At 35.3% G+C, this 18,903-nt stretch overlaps 1 protein-coding gene and 1 long non-coding RNA gene across 2 annotated transcripts in view; one reads left to right on the top strand and one right to left on the bottom strand.

Moving 5' to 3' along the window:
- atad1b (ATPase family AAA domain containing 1b) overlaps positions 1–18,903 on the bottom strand; it is a 24,269-nt gene extending 5,366 nt beyond the window's left edge. The window contains exons 1-9 of the mRNA XM_056468937.1: positions 18,743–18,903; positions 17,726–17,913; positions 11,225–11,323; positions 10,982–11,102; positions 7,102–7,302; positions 5,896–6,002; positions 5,690–5,779; positions 4,511–4,561; positions 4,309–4,433 (exon numbers count right to left, since the gene is read on the bottom strand). Coding sequence (XP_056324912.1) covers positions 4,309–4,433; positions 4,511–4,561; positions 5,690–5,779; positions 5,896–6,002; positions 7,102–7,302; positions 10,982–11,102; positions 11,225–11,323; positions 17,726–17,899 — 968 coding nt within the window. The 5' untranslated portion in view covers positions 17,900–17,913; positions 18,743–18,903. The remainder of the gene's footprint in view (positions 1–4,308; positions 4,434–4,510; positions 4,562–5,689; positions 5,780–5,895; positions 6,003–7,101; positions 7,303–10,981; positions 11,103–11,224; positions 11,324–17,725; positions 17,914–18,742) is intronic.
- Positions 15,556–16,804, top strand: LOC130238053 (uncharacterized). The gene is made up of 3 exons (XR_008838599.1): positions 15,556–15,600; positions 16,384–16,525; positions 16,634–16,804. It is a non-coding gene; the product is annotated as an uncharacterized LOC130238053 (long non-coding RNA).

The raw sequence follows: 18,903 nt of genomic DNA, 5'->3' as shown, positions 1-18,903 counted from the left end.
CACACAGTGAATTAAAGGCCGGTTTTAACTATGGCTGAGGCTATTAACTAAGGGCCATTCACATATCCTGTTTGTTTTTTTGAGCGTGCAAGTTTGTTATTTCCAATGGAGGCACGTGGCTTGCGCACGCATTGTGCACACCCAGTTGAACAAATGCTGCGAGTCACATAACAAGAACTGACCAGTCAGCTTTATACTTTGTATGGAATATACACATTTCTACTCCAAATAAAAAAGAAAATACAAAATGAAAATACCAAACAATTTTGTAATAGTTCAGATCTAAATTGCCTTTCAGACTAGGGTTCAGCAGCCTTTGACTACATTTATTCTCTTTGAAAGGAAAATACATAGCTAAATATGTCGCTTAGATTTACATTAGACAAATATATATTTTTTTATTCTTATTTATATATATTTATTTATTCATTTTTCTGTCATTAAATTTCAGTGTAAAATTATTACTTGATATTAATTATTAATTAATGCCAAAAACTTTTCACTTATTTTAAAGTCCAAAAAGAAAAGGACTATTGTTTGTTTTTTTAATTATTATTCTGTGCTGTATTATTTAATTACTGATCAGCAATAAATAACACTACGAAATTTAAGAGGTTTTTATGTGATTTACTAAACTAGTAGTGTTTTGAAATTAACGAATGCTTAATAATCGTGATAACTGTGTAACCGTGATTATTCCTCAGACTATAATCGTACAACCAAAATCTATAATTGTTGCATCACTACACAGCACAAGGAAATACAACAACCAGCACCTAAAAAAGCACCACAGGTGGTTATACGAGGTGTGCCTTGCTAAAAAATCAACTAAACGTATTGCCAGTGGTGCTCAATCTAGTAGCTAGCAACAGCAAAGTACAATTTCAGAGTTGTCTGCAGCTGTTACACCAAATGAAAAAACATCACGAAGGCACCAAGAGATAACTAATGCCATGACTCACTACTGTATGCTCTAGAGCAGGGGTTCTTAACCTTTTTCACTTCAGGGCCCACTTCTTTATCCAATCATTTTTTGAAGGCCCACCTGTCTGACATTTTCTCTAAATTGTTTGTATGAAATGCTCATATTTATTAACAGCTTCTGCTACTTTTCAAACATATACAGACAAATGTAAAATACAGTAAAATAGCCTAAATCTGTTGATCTGTCTATCTAAAGGCGGTTGAGTTTGCAGCTGGATTATTGGTACATCACTGACAGGAACAGTGAACAGCTCCGCCAGAGAGCGTCTGAAGCTCATATGCAAGTTTATTTTTTATTTTATGGCAGAAACACAATTGAATACCGCTAGATTCTCCTGTATGAGCAGCTGCATGTTATAAAACACTCACACTACATTTATTTGGACAACTAGGCGGATATATTAAATAGTTCACTCAAAAATACACAAGGAGAGACTTTCACTTTGTTTGTGAATGAACAGTTTGTGAATGAACGGAGTTACGTGCACACATTGGAGATGCGATCATGAGGCTGTTTTTGTGCAGAGTTTGAAGTAATCAATCGGAGACCAGGACAAAGTGCATTACTTTGATAATTTTAATATAGCATATTAATAATGAAATCCACCTGCAGGATTACTGAGGTCCACCGTGTGAGAATACCTGCTCTAGAGAAAAATAAGTGTTTAATTTCTGAATATTTACAAGTAAATTTGAATAAAAGTTGGAGTTAGTTAATATCTTTTCAGTTCCTTTTTTAAACCAACACTCACTGCATTTTAGCAGTAAGAAGCTACGATACAGAATATTGAGCTAAAGCTTGACTACAAAATGAAATCGCAAATCCAATCGAAATTGCAAAATTTGTTTAAAAAAATTTAAATAAAATAAAACTAAATAAATAAATTGCAATTAGATATTTTCCCCAAATCCCACAGCACTAGAACACAGTATATTTTATTTTACCATTCAAAATATTTTAGAGCAGTAAACATGTCAGGCTAAATAATTCAAATAAATCTTTGACTTCTGCTTAGTTCATTAGTTTTTAAAAAACACAGATTTCTCTACAACTTGAAAAGGCATCTTTGGATATCTTTCTTTTCTGTGGATATAAAGTAAGCCACTGCACTGTTCAGGTCCATAGCATGCTTGGATGTTGGTTTATAAGTGATTTGTTTCTCAAATGTTTCCTGAATCATGGACTGCTTTTGATGTGGAGGGTTCTTTTCTGCTGGAGATACTGTTTCTCTAAACAAAACTCAATAAAATAGCTGTAAAAGGAATGGTATAACAGAAAATTGTAAGGATTTAAAAACCTGGACTTTTCAAAACATAATCCCCACTTGTCCAAATAATGCAACTAGCATTAAGCTTACTGAAAAAAAAAACGGCATTAATAAGTTCATTTCCAGAGAAAATAAAAGGAAGTGTTGTTTCCTAATGGATGAGTATCTCTTCAATGGAAAGAGATTTCTGTTGCAATCACACAATGCAACTTCAAAAGGCTCTACGTGTCCCCAACCGAGGACTAAAGATCTTAACTTGAGAAACAATTGTTTAGTTTTCTTTAAAAAGTGCCTTTTTTCACAAACGTGTGTCTGGCACTTGCTCTGGGATGCAAATTTTTGTGGTTAAAAAGTATTTAACTGTTCATGTAAAACCCTTATCAGATGACAGATGTGAGAATGTGATAACTTGCTGTTGCGATGAAAACAAAAGATCATTTACCTTGGACAAAAGGGACTTGAATTGTATTTTATGCCACAATTTACAATTATAATGACTAGTTGCAACTTGTGTGACTTGGGTCGATGAGTCTCATAAACATGCACAAAAAACTAATTTGAAATTAGGGATGTAACGATTCACCGTGAGTCAGCTAAAAAATCGATTTAAATATATGACGATTTAAACTGGTTGAAATGTTGAATAAATAGCGATACACGTTTTAAACAAAGGGAGCACTGTTTACAGGCGAAATCTTGGTTTACCCGCACATAAGCAGTGAGCAAGAGGTGGGGCGGTAGAGTAAAATGACAGCGGTGAAGTGCACCAGACAAAGTACAAACTGTGTGTAAATACAGCAAAAATACTTACACTAACAGAACAACAAATATGATGTGCATAAACCATCAGCACAGGGAAAAACTACTGCCACAGATGTCTATTCGCAAAAAAATATTAATAAGCCAAACCAGAGATTGCGCTGACGAGTGCTACAGAGATTACACAGTGCATCAGTGTTTTCATAATGAAAGTGTGAAGATGTTTTTCAGACTTAAAGAGAAAGTTGTTCCGTTAGAGTAGCAGGTATTAGATTAGTTTTACCCTCTCCTTTCCAAATTAGTTTATGCATATTTTAATAATTTGCTTATTGTTAAATATTTTAAAAAGTTCAAGATTATCTCTTGTAAATCACACTGATATTTATACTAATTATTTTACAAGTAATGGTAATTATTCACCTTCATAATCATGTTCAACATGTTCATGTCTCTATTCTACTTAATTAGTAATTTTATAATCAGTTTATGCCAGTGGCCAGTCCCCTGGAGCAGATGGCCTATTGACCACCTCTGTACACACTGTTTCTTGTTTAGGCTTACCTCTCCACACCAGCCATCTCAGTCCCCAGTGAAACAGTTCTCTCATCAGCAGAGGACATTATAAATGTGCAAAGACCTCAGCTTATGCCAGAAAACAGAGATATTCTGATATATATTTTTTTAAAAATGTAAAATCCCAGCACAGTCAGTTTTAGTTTGTTTATATTACTTAGTCTTTAGCTTGTTTTATTATTTTTGGGGGGGATTTGTTTTTAAAATAGCAATTTAGTTCTGGCAAAAAATATATTATATCTTTCAAAAAAAAAAATGTGCAGCATTTAGGGGAAAAAAAATGAAAGTGTGTGATATAGCCTGGTTCAGATCGCAATGCTTTCTCACTACAATCGATCCGCTCCAGAGTTCGTTTCAATCGAGCCGAGACTACCTCATTCAGGCGATCTCAGACCGATTATATTGGCGCAGGTCCAAGCGCGAATTCTGGATTCACATATGCCAAACGAACCGCGCTAACTAATTTACGCGCCAGGTTCCGAAACAAAAGTCTAGGTGTGAAAGCACCCCCCCCCCCCACACCCACCCCCGCCCCCCAATAGAACCTGTCTTGTTAGAATAGGCATAATGGAAGTCAATAGTTACCGGTTTTCAACATTTTTCAAAATATCTTCTTTTCTGTTTAACACCAAATAGAGACTCATAAAGATTTATGATGACTAGTGAAGGGTGAGTAAATAATGACAATTTTTAGTTTTGGGTGAACTATCCCTTTAAAGTTTACCTTTCTTGGTGAACGAAGTCACGCACACACAGAAGAGCAGCATCTCGGCACATCTCTCTGAGGTCACTTCCAGAAAACCCATCAGTTTGCTTTGCAATTTCACTTAATTCCACCGCAGACTCCACCTTCAGAAAAAGAAAATGTGCTCTTTCAGCACTAGCAACTTTCAGTCATCTGAAAGTCCAGTTAATATTAAACTTACGTTCTCATTTTCCAAGATCAGCTTCAGGATGTCCTTCCTCTGCCTGACATTCTAAATACACAACAAATACTCATTTATCAGTACTACTACAGAGTTTAATGATTCAGAAGTAAAATGAACATTTTGATTTAAAGGAACATTCCATTTTTTTTACTAGTCACCTCGAGGTAAACAGTCAAGCTTTACCATTTTTGATTCCATTCAGCCAATCTCCCGGTCTGGAGGTGGCACTTTTAGCTTAGCTTAGCTTAAATCATTAAATCAGATTAGACCATTAGCATCTCTCTCAAAAAATTGAAATAACAGTTTTGATAATTTTCTTATTTAAAGCTTGACGCTTCTGGAGTTACATCTAGGGTTGTCACGATACTGGAATTCGATACCAATTGGTACTGAAATTTTTAAAACATCCATTTCCCGCAAACATTTGAGCGCTGAAATGACTGTGATTGGCCTTGAAAGTCATCGGTTCACCGAACTCACTGCTGTTTACTGTGTGTAACCATAGATACAGGGACACTTGAGAGTTTTAAAGTCAGGATTCATCAGCGGATCGCTCGTATGTCAGCTTATAGATAAACCAGCTGATCGACGTGACTTTGGAATGCTCCAGTGTCCCTGTATCTGTTGTTACACTCGGTAAACAGCAGTGATTTTGGTAAACAGATGACCTTCACGGCCAATCAGTCATTTCTGTTGAGCACGTGTACTCAATGGCAAATCAGTGCTATTTAGGAACGTGCCCCATAGCGCTCAAACGTTCGCGGGAAATGGACGTTTTTAAAATGTCAGTACCGATTGGTATCGAATTCCAGTATCATGACAACCATAGTTACATCATGTACTAAGGCTGACAGAAATCAATGACGAAAAGTATAGTTCCTAACAGTATGAGTTTAGAAAATAGCAACTTTCCATTTTCTGTCTGTCTTAGTACACAATGTAACTACAGATGAGTCAAGATTCTTCACATCCGTCAAGGCTTCATGGATTATTTTTTTTTGAGTAAGATGCTACTGGTCTAATCCGATTCAATGATTTATGCTAAGCTAAGCTAAAGGTGCATACAGGTTTGCCGAATGAATTAAAAAATGGTAAAACTCCACAGTTTAAAAATAAAAATTAGGCTATTTCCAAAAAAAAGTGAACCACATTTTGAGCTAATATCAGTGGACTTACAGGCTGATTGATGTGGAATCTTGTAGGCATCCTTCGGAGAATAGCAGAATCGAGATCTTGTGGCCGATTGGTGGCTCCCATTATTATGACCTTTGTGCAAAAAACAACCACAACACATCAGCTGGGTAAAGAAACTTACTCAAGTGATCAAACTACTAAACTTCGCAAAAGTTGCACTACAAATACAAACAGATGCTTGATTGTACCTGGCAGTTGTAGTCAGTATCGAGCCCGTCCCATAAGCTCATGAACTGAGCCTTCATCATAGCGGTGGCTTCATGATCTGAACTTGAGCGATTCCTTAAAAAGGAATCTAAAACATGAAGAAGAATATACGTTACTTTAAAAATGGCCAAATTTACAATCTACTGCCATTAGTTACCATGAAATTAAAGTAAAGCTTTTTAAGATGTGAGTATAAGTATGTTAGTCTTAAGGATGTCTATAATAAGCTTATGTGCTTCAAAACATTGACAAAATTTGCATTCAGAAGATATAAACATCAATAGCTTCCATTTAGTCGCTTCCGGCTAAATCAGGGGTGTCAAACATACGAGCGAGATGATTCTGTAAAGTATAAAAATGAGCTGATAATTTTCAATATAAGATACTGCTGTTCCAATTGTGTCCACTGGAGCAATAGCAAATCATTCACACGGAAACGTAACTATTTTAGTGGCTAATTCGTACAGTTTGGGTTCAATTAGAGTTCAGTCATATGTAAATTTACGATATAAAAAGGCGTGGCACCCAACCACACCCCTAAACCCAACTGTCATTGGTGCAGAAGCAAATCGTACTAAATTGTATGAATGAGATTGTACGAATTAATATGAATTAGCCACTCAAAAAGTTACAAATTCCCGTGAGATGTACATTTTCCTCAGGCTCCAGCTTTATGTTTTATGTTGATCGTATTAAAACAAAGAAAACAATCTGAAGTTGTTGTATACACTATGATTTTACTGGTCCGGCCCACTTGGGAATAGATTTTCCTCCCCTAAGCTGAAATGAGTTTGACACCCCTGGCCTAAAAATTTTTTGACATCACCTCATACTTCAGTTTCTAATCAAATCTTGTGACCAATCAAATGCTCTCTAGTGTCTGATATGTCCCTCCTTTAAGACGCTTCTCATTTGATGCGCTTGATCTCAACCACTCTCACTGGCAGAGCTGTGATAAAAACAAAATTCTATTGGCTGTTTTTAAAAAGGGGAGGAGCTACTATATATTACACCCTCTCTTCATTTTTCAGTTGAGATTACGTCAAAAATTGAATGAAAATGCACATTTCAAAGCACTTCACAGCACCTTTAAAACAGCCAAACAGCTCTAATTTTAAGTAAATACAGATGCTCCATAAATGTGCCACGCTGGACTACAGTATTGGAAATGAAAAATATACATTTACCAATCTCATCGATGAAAATAATGGAGGGCTGTAGCTTGATGGCCAGTGAAAACACTGCTGCAGCCAGTTTCTGGGACTCTCCGTACCATTTGTCTGTGAGAGTGGATGGCTGCAGGTTGATAAAGCGAAAACCAGCCTCTTTGGCAGTAGCTTTGGCTATGAGAGTTTTCCCACAGCCTGGAGGCCCATACAGCAACACACCTAAGAAGATGACAAGAAAACCTCCTCAGAATAAGGTCTGGAGTTTGACTGAAAACTTTATGGAAACTTTAACAAACAGCTTGTTTTGACTGCAAGTGGTGTTATCCAGGGTTTATGGTGTCCAGTGGTTAAAAAAAAGGTAGTTTAAGAGGAGGAAAAGTATCTGCTCTAAGTACTACTCAAATTAGAAGTAAGTAGTGCTTCTAAATATACTCAAGAGTACTGAGTATTACACGGTGAAAGCTTATACAGTACACTGCAAATTAAAAATGTAGCTTACACCAGTACCATTTCCTTTAAATGGTATTTCTAAGTGTAAGTTAAATTATTTGCCATTCGTTTACTTTCAATTTAAAATGTGAGATTAATTTAACATGAAAACACATTACATTAATGTATGCACCTATAACAATAAGGCACATTGATGCGCTTACATTGGTGTACCTTAAATCATAACCATTGCACTCTGAAAATGTGCCAGAAATAGTACGTCATCTGGGTAACATTGCAAGAATCATTTCAACATAGAACATATTAGGGCTGCACACAATATATTGTTTCAGCATCTGTATCTCAATTTGATCATTCGCAATCGACACATTGTAAGTTATGTATTGTTGACTCTGGATTATAATTTATCTTTTTTTTTTGCATATGTGTTTAAACTTTGTGACTGTATGTGGATTTTAAAAGCGTTCAGGCCTAAAAAACTGTACTGTTAGTAATGATTAATTTCACTGAACCATTTATAAAACAAATACTATGTAGTATAATTTTACATTTGATTTTTCATTACTGTGCTTGAATACTGTTAGACTCCTCTGTTTATTTCATTTGTAATGCACTTTATTGCATTTACTTATACTTGTAGATTGGTTATTATATTGTATACAGATGCACTTCCCTACAGAATCATCCTAAACAATCTAAAATTATAAATTCTATTTCAATACAGCTATTCAAGTCATCTGGTGAATTGTTTATTCATTTAGTAATATATATTGCAGAATAACAAAATCAGAATGCCAATTATTTTCCAAAGTGTGCAGCCCTAGATCATACTATGATTTGGGACACAGTAGGTGTTAAAGGGTGTTAACTGGATATTCACCCATATATGAACATTTACTCACTAATTACTCACTCACAAGTGGTTAAAAACCTTCATGAGCTTCTATGTTCTGTTGTACACAAAATAAGTTATTTTACAGAATGCTGAAAACCTGTAACCATTGACTTACATAGTAGAAAAACTATGGAAGTCAATGGTTACAGGTTCCCAGCTTTCTTCAAAATAGCTTCTTTTGTGTTCAACAGATTAAAAAAACAAACAGGTTTGGAACAGGTGAAGGGAGAGTAAATGGTGACAGACATTTTCATTTTTGGGTGAACTTCTCTTCAAGAGAAATCAAGGCCATTATCACTTACTTTTTCTTTTTTCTGGGTTGTAAGCAAAGTCTTGCAAACTTGTTCTTTTTAAGACATTTGGACCAGAAGATAGAGCTGGTACAGTGGAGGAGGCTGAGGGTCTGCTGTTTGTCCAATCATGGACAATCTATCGCTCCACAGGAAATATGTATTTAATTAATGCTCCGCTGTTATTATTATTTCACAAAACCTCGGTCAACATTTTTAATAAAATTCATTAGATTTAAGATTATGTCTTATGATTATGACTTCTTTCCTCCGTCTCACTCGCGGTTCATGCGTGCACGTGCTGCGTGTGATGAAAGAAAATGACAATGAACCTCAAGACTCATATATTGACTTTTTGTATAACAATTTTGTTGCTTACATATGATACTGCATTAATTTGTATACATGTTTTATAAGCTGTAAAATGAAAGCCTCAGTTTGGAGCGGAGTTATCATTATACAAAAATCAAGAAAATCTTTGGATTTGTTTGATTGGTAGATTATGTAGGCTATTTTAACTGATACTATATAAGAACTATTAATAACTGTAATTTTCCAAATGGAAAAAGGTTAGTTTGTTGGTTGTACACTAAATCATGAATAGCCTATTTATTAAGTTTATGAAGCGGCTCACACAGAGGCGATCAGCATCAGTGCTGGTTTATTTCAACTCATCTGTGACCAGAAATATCCTTCTTTCATTTTGCTTCATTGGCAAAATACGTCTTTAGACACATGTGTTTGCATGTGTTACTGTCCCAAGAGTTAACAAATATTTGTTGCACATTTAGGGGCCGATTACAACGAGTATGCCTTTCCGTTCCAAAAACGCGAGGCGCACCGCACTGCCTTTTATGTTGACAAGAAAAAAAGAAGCGCGGTGCTCTTTTGTATGTCACTAGTAAACAACTGAATCAGCTGACTCGTATTGTGCGCGAGTGTTGCTGTCGATGTTAAAATTGTAATTTTTATTAATATTGTGATATTCAAGATTTGTAAAGTCATACAGCTCTGGATAACTTGAAACAGCGACCACAAGTCTCCCCTCCATCATTAAAAGTTTGCCGTAGTCGTCTTGACAGCTCAACAGAAACCCTGCAGTGCTTTCATTTGATTGAAAAATAAAAAAAGACACGACTGACGTAACACGCTTTTTCCGCTCGAGCACACAGAGCGCAATGGCAAAACGTGAGGCTCTCAGCACGTAAAACACTCGCGGCCGTTAGTAAACCATTCAACAGATGCCCCTTTCAATGCAAAAAGTGTGTTCGCTGTGATCGGCCCCTTATGCAGCCAAACTTTAAAAATATATAAAATCATATAATTTTTTATCATTTAACTGATACAATTAATCGGTTACAAACGCATCCTTTTGGTTAACGGTTAATCCATTATTTTGAGCATCCCTAATTAAACGGCATGCACAGGCTCTAAAATATATATATTTTTTCCCCTCATGGCCTCACGGCGGAGATCCGGCATGGTGCCGGAATACTTAAAGCCCTGAGTGTGTTCACACTGAAAACTCTAAAAAAAAATAATAATAATAATTGCACTTCAGTTACCCGGATGATGCACTCATTCAGCTAGTAAAATGAAGTGTGGAATGATGGACACTTCACGCATTCAGTAGTAATAATCATGGCAGGTATTATTTGGTAGCTTGGTCATTTATTTAGCTAATTTGGCAACCGGCAAACGTCATCAGGGAAACGGTTTGAATTTCCACTTAGTAAAAAAACTTAAGTGTTCCATTTAGGACAACACTACATACATATACCATGCTGTTGAGTGTGTAAGTGCATAGTATATATTGTGCCATTTGGGACGCTAGTAATTCTCTTTTCGAATACTACTTAGGACGAATAGTATGTGAATTGGGACACAGCACAGTACTACACACAGAAGCTATTCAAAAACAAAAATCCACTTTGCGTCGTGGCATCATTATCACCTCAGTTGAATATTATTTTTATAATAACTGATGTCCTTTTTAACTCAGCAAGCATTTTTTGTGTTTAAAATAAATGTCTAAACATATACTGCTTTGCTAATACAAGGCTAAACTTGGTATTTCAGTGAAAATCTAACATATGTCTAACAATAATCCAAAATTAGACTAGTCATCATATATATAGGAATGAATATAGATATGCCAGTTTATTTGATTACTGACGGCCCAAATTTAGCCTTGTTTTAGCTATGATGTCTATTAGATGTCCATTAGATGTAAACAAAATTGGTAGGTGAGTTGGCATCATACCTTTTGGTGGCTGAAGAAGTCTGGATCCTTCAAACAGATGCCTTTTCTGGATTGGAAGTATAACGGTGTCTTTCAGTTCAGTAATGACTTCATCCAGACCAGCAATGTCATGCCATGTAATCTGTAGGCACATGTGACATGAATCATTTACAGAACTTTCGCATACTTAAAAAGACAAAATGTGATATAGAGACAATGAAATACAAATAAATTAAATCTGAAGGAGGTGACATCATTCCATACCTGCATCGTCAACGGATCCACAAGATGAGCTGCAATGCTCATCTCGTATTCAGAAAGCTTCACATTCTGCACTCCAATCTGCCGCATGAGTTTCTCTGCCTGTGAAAGGACAATGAAGCTTATTATCAACATTAAACCAAAATATAGTTTACCAAAAACATCTCAAGAGTTTATTTGCAGAATTCAAAACCTCTTGTTTTAAGCAACGCACCGGAGAATGTTAAAAGGATATTCGCCCAAATATGAACATTTACTTACAAATTACTCACTCACAAGTGGTTAAAAACCTTCATGAGCTTCTATCTTCTGTTGAACACAAAAGAAGTTATTTTACAGAATGCTGAAAACCTGTAACCATTGACTTACATAGTAGGAAAAACTATGGAAGTCAATGGTTACAGATTCCCAGCTTTCTTCAAAATATCTTCTTTTGTGTTCAATAGAGATAACAAAAAAATCAAACAGGTTTGGAACAGGTGAAGGGAGAGTAAATGGTGACAGACATTTTTTTTTTTATTTTTGGGTGAACTTCTCTTCAAGTGTACTTCATCATGTCATCAAGTAACACAAAACAGACTAAACATGGCTTTATGCTGAGATGTGCTTAAGGCAAAATTATTTTCGTTATAAGGATTAGAATTAAAAATAAAAGAAAGAATTATTTTAGTTTAATTACAAATTGTAACTATTAACTACAGGCTTATTGCCTGGTTATTAATAAGATATTGACTGTTTATTAGTACTTATCAGTGGTGTAAAGTAACAAATTACAAACACTCAAATTACTGTAATCAAGTAGTTTTTCTCAGAAATTGTAATTTACTAAGTAGTTTTAAAAATGTGTACTTTTACTTCCCCTTGAATACATTTTTAGTGCAGTATTACTTTTATTTCAACACTTTCCTTCAACCTGCAGTCAATACTTTATTTTTTGCTTGTCTTTGGGGAGTAGAAAAAAAACAGTCCTGCGATTCCTGACCAATCAAATCGCATCATATTAAACTACCTCAAGACATGGGCGCTTCATAAATGCAGCAAACTTTTTGGAAGCATAAAAAATGTCCAAGAAGATGTCCAAAATCATTTACGCAATGACCCAGAGACTTTTTATAGACTGCATGTCACTGATGAGAAAATGAAGGTTGTCGACTGTATGATGACTGAAATCACCAAACAGCATTAAACTACCAATAAATGGAACGAATGAAGAATGAAAGGAAGGACCGAATGAAGGAAGGATTCAAGGAAGGACTGAACAAATTAAGAAAGGAAGGAAAGAAGGAACGAATTAAAGAATGAATGAACAAAGGACCTAATGAAGGAAGGAACAAAAATATGAAGAAACGAACGAATGATTCAAAGAATGAATGAATGAACGAATGAATGAATGAGAGAAGGAATGAAGGGAGGAACAACGAGATGACCAAATGAATGAAGAAAGGATTCAGGGAAGGCCTGAACAAACTAAGGAGAGAAGGAAGGAAGGAAGAAAGGAAGGAACGAACGAACAAAGACCTAATGAAGGAAGGAACAAAATACGAATGAACGAACGATTAAAGGAAGGACTGAACAAACTAAGGAATGAAGTAAGGAAGGAAGAAAGAAAGTAAGTTAATAAGTAAGGACAGAAGGAAGGAAGGAAGGAACGAACAAAGGAACGAAAATATGAATAAATGAACGAATGAAGGGAGGAACGAGGTAAGGAACAAATGAATGAAGGAAGGATTCAAGGAAGGACTGAACAAATTAAAGGAAGGAAGGAACGATCTAATGAAGGAAGGAAGGAACGAAAATTAAAATGAACGAACGATTAAAGGAAGGACTGAACAAACTAAGGAATGAAGTAAGGAAGAAAGTAAGTAAGTGAGTAAGGACAGAAGGAAGGATGGAACGAACGAACGAAAATACGAACGAACGAATAAACGGAGGAACGAAGGAAAGAACAAATAAATGAAGGAAGGAATCAAGGAAGGACTGAACTAACTAAGGAAGGAAGGAAGGAACGAACGACCTAATAAAGGAAGGAATAAAAATACAAACAAACAAACGATTAAAAGGAAGGACTGAACAAACTAAGGAATGAAGGAAGCGATGAATGAACGGACGAACAAACAAATCTGGACAAATGAATTAACAAACAAACAGAAGTAACGCATCAACTTTTCACAGTGTATTACTTACTACTCACTACTCTTAAGTAGTTTTAAAAGGGCTTCTTTTTACTCACATTTTGAGTAATGTTTACAACAGATACTTTTACTCTACTTGCACTACATTTTTGGGCAAGTACTGGTACTTTTACTTGAGTATGGTTTTTCAGTACTCTTTCCACCACTTGTACTTATAATGTACACTCTAAAAAACATTGGGTTATTTACTTAACCCAATGGTTGAGTTAAAAATATTTGGTGCTTTGTTGGGTTATTTTAAACCTTTATTGGGTTATTTATTTAATAACTCAACCAGTTGGGTTACAATTTTTGAATTTCAACAGTCAACTGATTGAACTGACACAGAACCGCTGAATCAATATGCGTACGTGATGTTGCTCTTGCGGTATAAAGTTTATGCAAGCTCTAATGCAGTAAATTAGAGCAGAAATGCAGCAAATTGCCTCTTCGTGTCATGTTTTTTATATCTGTTTCACCTGGACTCTTAATTATTGATGATACAAGCGTGCGCGCTCCATAGCCGATCTACATGCGGATAAAAACGCTTTCTCTACCTCCTCGTTCATCTCTACAGTTGTTTTGGAGGAAAGACACACGTATTAGAGATATTCCGCCGTCATTTTTGTCTTTAGGACCCAGCAGAGACATCAAACCGGAGTCGCGTCCAGTCTTGTTGAAGGTATGTTATGTTGTCTTAAAAAACACTGTCCTTTCGCTAGGAAACCATATTGTAACAACTAAATGCTAATATAGACACATTTATGTGCTACATTTTGTTCAGGAAGTTGCTGGTTTTCCCAAGAAGTACGGAATCCGACCATTATATTATTATTGGTTATTATTCGCCGCTAGAGGGCGCTGAATGGATCGCAACGTGAGGACGTTATCCTCCTGGACAAGAGCAGAGCAGAAGCTTGCTACACCATCTTTTACCAGAAGAAGATTCATTATCCATTTTAAGGTACTTGATTATTAACTATTGAAAGGTAAATGTTGTTATTATTAGTATTTGTGTGTACTTTATTGAAGGCCCTGAAAATTGCAGTTTCCCTACATCTTATACTAACCTACATTGATGAAACCACAAGCCTGATAATGTTAGATGCTAATATAAATGTTTAATCAGTTATATATGTCATACAACAATTAAATATAAGCCTAAAAATTATATATATATATATATATATATATATATATATATATATATATATATATATATATATATATATATATATATATATATAAGAATTGTAACATCTGCTAGCTTTGTATAATAATAGTAGTAATATATGCTTATAATACAAAGCCCTTAAACATACATGTCCTTGCCCAGTTTTCAATTCAGGTGAGATTTTAGTGATGCTGTAACCACTCAACTGATAAATGTTGACTGTCAGCTCATGTTAATTTGTTGTTTATTTATTTTTTTGTTTGTTTGTTCACTGTAGGTTGCGCTGGATAGAGCGAGTTTTAATCCTCCTTGATAATCTTGTTGATAAAGGTGAGAAAACAACAGCTCTGTATTTTGTAATATGTACATGATGTACAAATGCACAGATACACACACTTCAGCAGTATCATATACTGTAAAAGTGTCTTTACATCACGATATGTCTTAAAATCAAATTATACATTTGTAATTCTTCTGTAAATGCATTTATACTTTTTTGAACAGCACTGGTAGTGTGTAATAACACAAATGCCTCTTTCAAAGGCGTTTCTGTGGCTTATTTGAGTGTGAATTTGGTATTAGACTCTGTATCAGGCATGAGGCCACAGGTGAGTACAGATGACTGATAGAGTCTAAGCACAGTTCAGAACTTCACTCCTGGAACATTTGACCAAGTAAATTGCGATATTACAGACATTAACCTATTTATATTAATTATTGCATTATGAAAATTTACTGACAGGTTCCAGCTATTTCAGTAGAAAATGTTATCAGGAGTTTGACTCTTTTGCAAGTTTCTGAGCATGAGAATTAAGCACACTGATAAACATCAGTGCACAGTTGACCATGTAAAATGGACCTAATTTGCCCACCAAATTTGCAAATGTGATGCACCTTAACAACTTGCATAAAAGACTAATCCTGCAGCTAAAAGTGCACATTTTCATATTTTTTTTTCTCTTTATCTGTTTAAGTTACCCCTGGAGATGCCCACTTGCAGCCTTCCAGTTATCTTTTCTTCGTTGCTAAACTGGGTAAACACATGATTTTAGTTTTTATTTGGTCCGGCATACATGTACAAATTTAAAATTTCTGTTTTAAGGTTGGAGCGAACATCATTTGGTATATGGAGGAGGAGGTAACTAAACCATTCTTGGTGTGAAAGTCCATAGCATTTTCTCCTCTGTTCAGTGGGGACTATGAAGTTTTTGATTTGCTTTGTCCTTTAAGTTATCATTTGTGCTCAGCAGAAAAAATAAATAAATCAACAACTTGAGGGTGAGTAAATGATGAATACACCCAAAAATCGGTGAAACACCCATACACTCATTCAGCAGCAGAGGCGAATCCATCATGTCCTGGAGCTGGGTCAGAGGAGCATGTCTCTCACAGTCCAAACGCATGCAGTATAGGTAAATTTAATTAACTAAATTGGCCGTAGTGTATGGGTGTTTCACTGATTTTTGGGTGTATTCATCATTTACTCACCCTCAAGTTGTTGATTTTGTTTTTTTATTTATTTCTGCTGACCACAATTGATAACTTTAAAGGACAAAGCAAATCAAAAACTTAATAGTCCCCACTGACTTCAACCGAAGACAAAAATGCTATGGAATTTCACTGTGGACCAAGAATGGTTTAGCTACATGTATTGTTCAAAATATCATGTTTTGTGTTTATCTGAGGAGAGATTTAGAACAAGCGGAGGGTGAATTAATGATGACAGAATTTCCATTTTTGTGTAAAATATCTCTTTAATAAATCCAGTGTACTCTTTGCATGGCGTGGATTTAAGTGCTGTTTTTGTTTATTTTTAGTTTGCTCAGGACGGGTATTTTATACCCACACACCAAAGAAACTTTTTGAGGTTTGGGGAGATGCATCATTGCGGATCCTCTCGTATTGCAAAAAAAGAGAAGAGAGCCTTGGATCTATCAGTTCAAGCAAACATTTCATCTGGTGAGACAATCCTGCATAACAGCTCTGTTTTATTCCCTATTTGTAGCATTTCACCTGTGATATGAGGTTAATTATTATTATTATTTTTTTTTTTTGTTTGATATAAAGACAGCCTTGGAGATCCCACTTTGGAGATGGGGCTTTAACAACTCTGCCAGCTATCCTTTCTCCACTGCCATACAGATTGTGCAGCAAGATGGTTCGGCCCTCATACCAGGAGGCAAAACAAGAATTTGTTGATTTTGCGAATTCTAGGTGCATTATTTATGACAATAAATGTTGGACATTTATTTAATTCATGTATGTATACTTGTATTTCGTTCAGTACTTAAAGGAGGAGGAGCAACAGAGACAGAACCCTCTTGTCCTGCTGCTTGGGGATGAACTAAACTGCTCTCAGGCGTTTGTTATTGTGAAAGGAGTGGTACTAAATTCATGGATTTAAATAAAGCATTGCCAATGTAATAAAAGCGGTGTATTTTTTATTTACATATAAAGATTACTACTATAATAATAATTTATTACTATATAGTGGTTAAGCCACTTTTTGGCAAAATAACCCAACAAATTAGTTATTTTTTTTAACCCAAATTGTTGGGTTAACCTTATCAACCCAATGGATTGGGTTAAAATAACCCAACAGAAGGTCGGTGCCAAATTGACCCATCTATGGGTTACCTGTTGGGTTATTATTAACCCAACTATTTTAAGTGAGTATATATTCTACATGAGCGTATTGTACATACCTAATCCTACCCAAAACCTAAACCTTAGTAATTATAGATAAGCAGCAAATTATTACTTTATTGAGCTAAAAGTCTTATTTAATTGTTTAATAGTGAGAATTGTAACTTAAAATAAAGTATGACCAAAATATCTTTACAGTGATGTAATGTAAAAGAACATCCTAATGTTATTCATGCTGCTAAAAGCGATATTATAATTATTTCACAATAAAACATATTTCAGACTAAAGACTATAGTAGTCAACGTTTGAAGTGGATACATTTTTTTTCAAAACTGAGACAAGAATGAGTTTTATTGAATAGTTTTAGACAACTGATGAAATATTTTTATCCACTTCAAATGTTGATTACTGTATACAAATCTGGCTATGTGAGAGTCTATAGTTTGAATGAATCCCCTTTCTTTGCAAGGCACCCTCATCTACAAAATTGATGCTGAAATAAAGCCCCATACCTGTTTTTGTGCCTCGACCTTTTGTTTTCTTGTTGGATCGATAGCATCAACCATCCACTTTATTGTAAAATAGGTGACAGCGCCAAATATTGTGAGACGGAAGAGTAAACCTATAACCTCATTCCGGCCCAAAGGGCGAGTTATGTTTTCTGTGGGAATTTCTTTCAAAACCATCTTCTCACGTTCACCTGCAAAAGATGATAAAAGTATTATTCAAAATCAAGCCTTTATGAAATAGACTGACTATATTTTACTTTCTTATGCAATAGTATGTAAAATCTGCAATAAATGTTGCTATTCACATCCAAGTATGTGTCAGTATGACCCATATTTGTGGTCATGGCCACATGAAACCACAAATACACTTTTGCATTTGTATTTTTGTCAAGCTCCATTTATTGTTACATGTTTAATTACAAGAAACTTAAAACAAATGTAGAAGTTTACAAATATTTATAAAAATGTATAAATTAAGGGAAGGAAAACGTTCCTAGAATAGTTTTACAATGCTAAACGTTACTCTGTCGCATAGGGTGTTCACACAAACTTGGGGTCTTCATGTCCACGAATCATGCCCACTCGAACACTTGCGTCAAATACTAAAGATAGGTCAATCAAGTACACAAGTGGTCAAGTGCTGAGACCGCAACGTGTCGGTATTGAGACAGGCCCTGTGTGACAGCAACGTCCTCAAAGCATTCAGTAAGCACTCCAGAAACTATGGAACGAATTAACGTTATCTCTCTAGTGTGTTAAAAAAATATAGTAACGCTAATAATGAAATACAATAAAAATATCTTAAGTTCCCTGCAGATGTACTTGAAATAAATACACCGCACAGCTCCACTGTCCCTGCGCAAAATTTAAAAACATTAACAGTTATGCGAATTTTAGTCAAACCGATAATAATAATTAGACCAACTTCCCTTCGTTTTCATTTTTAGTGAATAGTTATTGAAGCTTTCCTGTGACCTTCCTGTATCTGTAAAAATTACATCAAACAGAAGATTCACTTACCAGGAGTGTCTTTTCTTTTGGGTCAAGGGAATACTGTTTTAACAGGCAGTCTCCTTATATTACATCAGTTTAATTCCAGCGGTCAGAATTTTAACTAACGTTAAACACTGTCATTCCGCCTCTTCATTCTTCTTCTGCTGCTTCTTCTTCTTCTTTTACGA

Source organism: Danio aesculapii, chromosome 12, assembly GCF_903798145.1.
Source record: "Danio aesculapii chromosome 12, fDanAes4.1, whole genome shotgun sequence".
NCBI classification, from domain to species: domain Eukaryota; kingdom Metazoa; phylum Chordata; class Actinopteri; order Cypriniformes; family Danionidae; genus Danio; species Danio aesculapii.
Note: the sequence above shows the minus strand (reverse complement) of the source record. Positions and strands in the feature narration are given on the sequence as shown.